Here is a 7,727-nt window from a genome sequence, read left to right as displayed (position 1 = left end):
AAAAAAAAAAAAAAAAAGGAGAAATGTGTAGAGAGCTTTGGCTTGCTACTAGTGAGAAATATGATTTGTTACCTCTGTTTATAAATCCAAACTTTATGACCGACGAGGCGACGACCAGTTAAAAATTAGATTAGCCTGACGAAGAAGAAGTCGAGAACAATGGAAAAAGCAGAAAGAAAAAGAAAAAAAACAAAATTTGTTTAATGTTTGGTGATAATCGTGGAGTTAACGACGATTCAGGTTACTACACGTCACGGAGCTTTTAGAGTGAACACGGTCAGATCTTCTTCTTCTTCGCCTCGGGGTCAATTTATGTAGTGTGCTTGCTGAATGAATAAACGGCCCCATATGAAGGCCCACATAAGCCTATAGATAGATTGGGGTAAGTTAGTTCAATCGCGGGGATTTCTCTCGCGCGGATAATGCTGATCAGTTTTCTTTTCGCTATTCGCTCGCTCTCATAGTCTGACTCTCCTCAGTCAAAAAAAACTGTTTGATAATCTCTCTCTCGAATCGCCCCTCTTCACGGATCCTAAGACGAATTTTAATTTCAACAATTAATGCCCTATAGTATATACGATCATCATCTGGCTGGCTTAAGCTTTAATGTCGCTACTTCCAGTTCAAGGTAACAATCTCTATAGCTACTGTCCAATTTTGCTTGCGTTATCGGTTGTGTTTTATTGTGTTTTTCCTTATAAGGCGGACGAAATTGTCTTTAGTAGTTAAAAAAAAAAACAAAAAGAAATACATAGATTTGATGCATAGAGAATCGTTATTTTAGAGACTCCATGAATGTAACAACATATACACTAAGATTAAGATTAAAGATTATTTTCAGTTTCACAAACAACATAATCTCGACTTGTTAAATTTCTGATATAGATAAAGATAATGGTTTTTAATCACGACTATAATTAGGGTGCTTCTCCAGCCACTCCCTAATGACTATACGAAGAGTGTGATTTGGAATGAGTTTGTGATTCTCAAGTGGCTCGCCTGTCTTTGGCGACTTCTTTTTCCCTCCTGTTGTCCTTAGATACTCTCTGAATGTCTCTGCCTCGTATGTGAATCCATCAGCTGCCACATGCGGATCTCCCATTATCTCCTACATCACATTTGACCCCCAAAAAAAATCGAATATGCGTTTAGTTAACAAAGCTTATTGTGGAAAATATATATATATATATATATATATATATATAGTTCCAACGCTGCAGGGTTCGAATCCTAACCAACGTTATAGGACACATATACTCATGTGGAGGAAGACATGGACTTGATGATGAGTCTGCTTCACTCCCATTGCTTTTTGACTTCACATTCACAGGTTCCTTCCTTATCCTTACTTTCTTTGCTGCTTCCTCGTTTCCTGGTATCCAACCCTGTTTCACATGATTGTCAATTCTCCTTCTTGACACTAAAAAAGATGTTTTATTTAGGCTTTATTCATTCTTTCTACTTACTGGTTGTTGTTCTTTAGGTGACTCGGTTTCATCTTCATCCCTTCTTCTTCCTTTGCTTGGTTTCTCCCCTGAAGTTGAGAATTCTGAGAATGATTCTGATGGATTCCCAAGGTCGAAACTTCCTTCTCTATTTTACACATAAAAACTCTTATGTTAAAACTCTACACTTCATAATATAAAACAACGCACACAAGTGTATTCCTCAAGCTTACCTTGTCTCGATGAGTTTCCCCTTGCAGATGAACCACATGTTACAGCTCTGAGGTGCATGTTGAAGCACATACTCTGCTTTTCTTGATGTGATACCCATTCCCCTGCATCATCAAAGACGAGGTTAGCGTGTTTTCTTTACCCACTGTTCTTTCTAGTTTCCATTACATGGTCTGTCTGATTCAGTAGAAAAATCTTTTCCTTTTAAAAAAAAAACAAAAAATTGATGTTCTGGATCTCTTGAGTTATTGATTGGTTTCCGAGCTATCCTTGCCTGGAGTAGTGAGGATCAGCTGCTGCTCCCATAACGAGCTTCTTGATATTGTTTTCATAGATGAGTTCCACAATGCCTTCACCCACATCATATCTTGAGATCACTGATATATCCACATCTTCTTCCTTAACCTGCATCAATGTAGAATTCTCTTAAGCTATATCTAAACAAATAAAACCTATTGACGATACATAGATTAGTCATGCTGCCTCATCTCTTGTGTTGATTTTTTTCTGCTTGGATTAACACTGTCATCGCTACACGAGTATATCAGAATCGAAAAAAGAGAACTCACCCTATTTTTTATGCAGATATCACGGTACTTGTAAAGGCTACGGTATGAAGTCTTGAGTTCTGAATCTTGGATTGCATCGATCTCCCCTTGTGTAAGACCACTTGCTGAAAAATACACAAACAAAAAGACCATTTTTAAAACAGAGTAAAATTCATGATGTGTGACTTAACTGCAAAACCTAACGTAGAGAGAACGTAACAAAAAATACTTACAAGAAGTGGTCAAGGAAAATGGAAGATGAACGTGAAGAAGGAAAATCTTGTTGACTTGAAGAGTCTTCAAAGCCCATGACAAAGTTGATTTACTTTCTCGAACATCTTGATTCACCGCAACATAAATATCGTCTCCCATGGTTTCTTTCTTATCCTATATAATATATACTATATAGGGTTTGTTTGTTTGTTTCTTTGCTTCTTAGTTCTTATGAAGAAAGGAAGGTGTGTGAGAATGGAAATCGCTATTAGTAATGCAATGAGAGTATATATATAGTGCGAGGAGAGAGGGACTTCTCAAGGTATATAACTAAGAGTATCTATCTCTTTTTCTATCCCTTTGCAAGAAAATTGCAAGGTGGTTTCGGACTATTTACGTGTTAATTTATCGGTCAATGGCTTTGGGTCAGATTATTTAAATCAAGCGAGAGCAGTTGAGAACACTTGACGCTTATATCTGAAGTCTCCGGGAATCCTAGTGTAAAGATTAATGGGGTCCTTCCACACTTGGACATTAAGTTTCTGTGATTAAATGTCGGAAATAAATGTTTTTATGCGGAGAAATTTCGTTGACACTTCTACTACTTATATATCAAGTTTGTTTTTATAAAATTGTTGACCTCACTGCCGGTTTTAAATCTAATAAATATGAGGCCAGGATGTTCTAGAATCGACAAGTCAAGGTGACTAAAGAAATTTAACTAGTCAATTTTTTATGTTTTCCAAATGGAAAAAGTTGGGGTTTAAATTACTGGATTGATGTTGGAAAATTATTTGTTTTACTATAAGTTTTTTTGTTTTTTTTGGTTATTTACTTATTAGTATATGTAATACAGTCGAAAACTGAATATGGAAATATCAAAGAATATATACAGTGTTTGGTTGTTAACGTTTGTGTAATGCATTTAGTGTGTGGTGTGTGTGTACAAACATCACTTGGCATGTCACATCCAGTACAACAAAATAGTGATTGGCATGGCAGCGTTCAATTTTAAGTTTTTGTTATTAGGCATGTCACTTTCGAATTTGTTGTTATATACGTTTGTTTTCTTAATACGTCTTGGAGATGGGCCGTTTATACACAGTCCATGGGCTTCATCACCTCTAAAATCGTCTCTTTTACCACAACAGCAACAACAACAANAAAAAAAAAAAAAAAAAAAAAATTCCTCAACTCTCTCTCTCTCTCTAGTCTCTATCGATCTTTTTAAGATTCAAAATTGGGTTCGAGTTCTCTCTCTCTCTCTCTCTCTCTCTAGCTTAAAGTTCATAATCGATTGATCACACTATCGTGAAATTTTGAACAAGAGCTGTGTACTCGTCTGCTCTATGATGAAGATGAATATGAACAAAGCCTACGATCTGAAATCTATATCTGTTTTTCCTCCTAATTTAAGGTTCGATTTCGCTTCTATATATCTCTTCTCCTTCTCTTTCACACGAACAATATTACATTAACGAACTTTGATTTGATCGATTTTCATGGTTTAGGGTTTTTTTTTTTTTTTTAAATTTATTTTTGGGATTATCCGCTTCCGGATCTGATTTGTGACTGGAGACGAGGTTCTTTGATCTGTATATGTTTATCTGTTATTGGCTACTGATTACGTTTTCTCTTTCGAATTTTATCTGTTTATCTATTTAGTAGGAGATCAGCTGAACCACAAGCATCTCAGCAGCTTCGATCACAGCAGTCACAGCAGTCCTTCTCTCAGGGACCTTCNTCTCTCTCTCTCTCTCTCTCTCTCTCTCTCTCTCTAGCTTAAAGTTCATAATCGATTGATCACACTATCGTGAAATTTTGAACAAGAGCTGCGTCCTCGTCTGCTCTATGATGAAGATGAATATGAACAAAGCCTGCGATCTGAAATCGATATCTGTTTTTCCTCCTATTTTAAGGTTCGATTTCGCTTCTATCTCTTCTCTTTCTCTTCCACGCGAACAATTTCACATCAGCGAACTTTGATTTGATCGATTTTCATGGTTTAGGGTTTTTAAAATTTATTCTGGGATTATCCGCTATTGTTGTTTCGGATCTGATTTGTGACTGGAGACGAGGTTAATTGATTTGGCTACTGATTACGTTTTCTCTTTGGAATTGTATCTGCCTGTGTTGGTTGCGTATCATCATCTATATAGTAGGAGATCAGCTGAACCACAAGCATCTCAGCAGCTTCGATCACAGCAGTCACAGCAGTCCTTCTCTCAGGGACCTTCGTCTCAGCGTGGTTGTGGCTTTTCTCAGATGACTCAGACTTCTTTCGAAGACCTCAACGATCAGGTTTAGCTACTTAGCCTAAACGTCCTTCATGGGACGACTACTTGAGTTATCTTCAATGTTAAATAAATTGATTACACTTTTGTGCTGCTACAGAGATTTAGTTCTCAGGAACGAGACTATTCTTTGAAGAAGGTCAGTTGCTTACCCCCAATCAATCATAATCATAGACGAGATGATAGTCAGTTGGCAGCATCGAGACCTTCCAGCGGTCTTACTAGAAGGTTGAGTTCTGCTTCAGTTGGTGAGTCTAATAAATGTAAGTACACCAGAAACTAGCTTGGGATTATTCTCACTGCGGTGGCTTCGCTCCTAATTTGATTCAACTTTTCTTCATTTGTCGCTTTGCAGCTCAGATCAGTGAAGAACTTGAGCAACGGTTCGGGATGATGGAAACTTCTTTGAGCAGGTTAGGAATGATGTTAGATTCAATTCAGAGCGACATCATGCAGGCCAACAGAGGAACTAAAGAAGTATTTCTTGAAAGTGAGTTCTATGATTGTCTCATTTTAAGTACACCAGAACACATTTATTTGAATATGCCAAATTCGCTCTGTTCTCAAAGTATGTAGCAACCACATAGGCAAGAAGCAGACTAGGGGGTTTAGGATAGTGTATTCCCTTGGATTCTCATTTGTTTAGCCAAACATGATTTGTTAAAAGCTGATCTTACTCCTTTAGGAACGTGATATTGACAAGAGCAATTTTACAGATTGACATTGTTTCCAATAGATTTATCAGTTTGTTGAAGACCATTTCACTTGACCGTTGATCACACCATGAACAATGACTCTTAATTCCTCAATACTCCATGTGAAGGTCTAAATTGATACTTAGCTAGATTTATGGTTTCTTCTGTTTATTGCAGCTGAACGCTTACAGCAAAAGTTGATTCTCCAAGACACTTCACTACAGCAGCTGGTAAAAGCAAATATTTGCATTTTTTACTTGTTTCTTTATCGACCTTGTGCAAATGGATTAACTTATTAACATACATAAATAATTGGCAAGCAGATGAAGGATCAAGCAGATGCTAAAGCTAGTCTTGTTGGAGGTGTTAAATCTATTTTAGAGGAATTCAGCAATGATCCCAATCAGGAGAAGCTACAGAATATCTCTCTGATGCTAACAGCTATCCCAGAGCAAGTAGATTCCGCTATGCAGAGAATACAAAGGGAACTCTGTCACACGTTCACCAGAGAGATTCAGGTAACAACATCAGTGTTGTAAATAAAATGAGTATACATTTTTATCAATCTTAGCAGAGCCTGTGTGTCATATCGGATTGTCATAAATCTTCAGACTTATGGACATGTAATGCTTTAATTCTCACTACCAACACTCTTATAGGTCTTGGCTAGTTTGAAGATGTCTGAGCCAAGGGTTCAGGTTCCAACAGCACCACAAGTGCAGGTCGTTTCTCGTTCTTTCCATGTCTATGCTCTATTAGCCATAAATTTCAGCAATTAATGTAGCCTTTGTTAAACCTCAGGCTAAGGAAAACCTGCCTGAGCAGCGCGGTCCAGCAGCCAAGGTAACTCTAAATTCTCGACCTTTTAGAATTAAATTAAAAAACATGTATGCTTTGATTACCACCACCAAAATCTCTTGTAGGTTTTGGGGAGCTCAAAGATGCCTGAGGCAAGAGTTCAGGTTCCAACAGCACCACAAGTGAGAGTCTTTTGCTTTCCATGTCATTGCTAGCTAGGTTGAAAATTCCAGCAATTAATGTGGCTTTTGTTAAACAACAGGCTAAGGAAAACTTGCCAGATCAGCGCGGCCCAGCAACCAAGGTAATAAACTCTATTACAGTAAACATTTCCACTCTTCGAAATTCCATTTTGTTTATATGCTCAGCTGTCACTAACACATGAAAAATAAATTGCAGAGCAATTCCTATTGTAATACTACACTGAAAACAAAACAACCGCAGCTTCCCAGAAAGTAGGTCAAACAAGCTATGCTACTTGTACCCTTTTTTACCCTTTTTTATGCCAAAGATAGTTACAGAAATGCTTATCTTGCATTCACAGTCCATCTAACGCACCAGCCAGAGCTGTGAAAACATATTTATCCCCAGAGATACAAGTGGGATCTTGGAAGACGGTGAAACCAAAACAGAGTATGTTCAAGAAAAGAGCAGCAGGAAAGTCAGTAAAATCAGAAGGCACTGGAACGCAGGTATTGGGCTGGATTTTTTCATTGGTCAGCTATCATAGAACAAGCGTTTTAACTTGCTCAAAATCTAAGCAATGTGCAATTCATTTCATGCAGTTTGAACAATGCAGTGTTATCATAGATTCAGATGAAGATATCGATGGAGGCTTTTCATGCTTGATTGACGGGAACACCAAAGGTATGAAAATTCCTAAACATGATTCTTCTGGAACCAATGGAGAACTCATAATTCTATCTTGTGGTATATAAAAGTAACAAGATGTTCACATGTTAAATTACAAAGCTGTGTTTTGAAACTATGTATGGTCACTTCAGGAGCTAAATTCGAATGGGACGCAGAGAAGGAAACTGAAAGAATTCTGAGGACAGCAAGGAGGACAAAGAGGAAGTTCGGTAACCCCATAATTATTAACTGAAATCGAGGTAGTAAGAGCTACGCTCCTCTGTTTCTATATCTAAAGGCTAAAGCATGATTAAGATGATATTAATTGGATAGATTTTCACAGCTGTGACTCTATAATACAGTATAGCACAATCTTTATCAGTATGGTATTATATTGTAAAATTTAGTGAGTTTATATCTCATAAAATTTAGTGACTTCTATTTCTTAAACTTTAATGTTATAAGTTATGATGACATGAGGGGGAAAAAAATATGACATGGAAACAGATAATTGGATCATATTTAAAAGCATGTTCTTTATAGTAATAAATTATCACTATGTTTAAAGATTTTCTCATTCAAAATTTCACAACTATTTTTTTTTCAATAAATTGGACCAGAAAGGTATGACCAGGTTCATCAAATAAGTAA

The 7,727-nt window shown here is 37.0% G+C and overlaps 2 protein-coding genes and 1 long non-coding RNA gene across 8 annotated transcripts in view; 2 read left to right on the top strand and 1 right to left on the bottom strand.

Annotated features, from left to right (window-relative positions):
• On the top strand, positions 20-2,447 carry LOC109131498. Its single transcript, XR_002037131.1, has 5 exons — positions 20-628; positions 1,207-1,330; positions 1,484-1,577; positions 1,706-1,799; positions 2,262-2,447. It is a non-coding gene; the product is annotated as an uncharacterized LOC109131498 (long non-coding RNA).
• On the bottom strand, positions 732-2,797 carry LOC104758732 (U-box domain-containing protein 54-like). Its single transcript, XM_010481661.2, has 7 exons — positions 2,458-2,797; positions 2,246-2,349; positions 1,951-2,081; positions 1,679-1,780; positions 1,467-1,593; positions 1,236-1,385; positions 732-1,108 (listed from the first exon to the last, which is right to left on the bottom strand). Exons 1-7 carry the CDS (start codon positions 2,594-2,596, stop codon positions 902-904), a joined length of 960 nt encoding a protein of 319 aa, XP_010479963.1. The 5' UTR covers positions 2,597-2,797; the 3' UTR covers positions 732-901.
• The window catches only part of LOC104758700 (protein PAIR1-like), a 6,183-nt gene continuing 2,098 nt past the window's right edge, over positions 3,643-7,727 (top strand). For 2 of the 6 annotated variants that reach the window (XM_010481635.2, XM_010481618.2), the window contains exons 1-14: positions 4,188-4,356; positions 4,597-4,738; positions 4,832-4,994; positions 5,087-5,221; positions 5,604-5,656; positions 5,750-5,944; positions 6,086-6,148; positions 6,228-6,269; positions 6,350-6,406; positions 6,487-6,528; positions 6,624-6,679; positions 6,769-6,916; positions 7,010-7,091; positions 7,229-7,336. In XM_010481635.2, coding sequence (XP_010479937.1) covers positions 4,289-4,356; positions 4,597-4,738; positions 4,832-4,994; positions 5,087-5,221; positions 5,604-5,656; positions 5,750-5,944; positions 6,086-6,148; positions 6,228-6,269; positions 6,350-6,406; positions 6,487-6,528; positions 6,624-6,679; positions 6,769-6,916; positions 7,010-7,091; positions 7,229-7,329 — 1,347 coding nt within the window. In that variant the 5' untranslated portion in view covers positions 4,188-4,288 and the 3' untranslated portion in view covers positions 7,330-7,336. Of the gene's footprint in view, positions 3,855-4,187; positions 4,357-4,596; positions 4,739-4,831; positions 4,995-5,086; positions 5,222-5,603; positions 5,657-5,749; positions 5,945-6,085; positions 6,149-6,227; positions 6,270-6,349; positions 6,407-6,486; positions 6,529-6,623; positions 6,680-6,768; positions 6,917-7,009; positions 7,092-7,228; positions 7,398-7,727 lie in introns of those variants that run through there. The other 4 variants (XM_010481627.2, XM_010481644.2, XM_019242552.1 and 1 more) reach the window with 4 other exon arrangements.

Source organism: Camelina sativa, chromosome 3 (assembly GCF_000633955.1).
Source record: "Camelina sativa cultivar DH55 chromosome 3, Cs, whole genome shotgun sequence".
Classification (NCBI taxonomy): Eukaryota; Viridiplantae; Streptophyta; class Magnoliopsida; order Brassicales; family Brassicaceae; genus Camelina; species Camelina sativa.
This window is presented reverse-complemented; position numbering and strand designations above follow the sequence as displayed.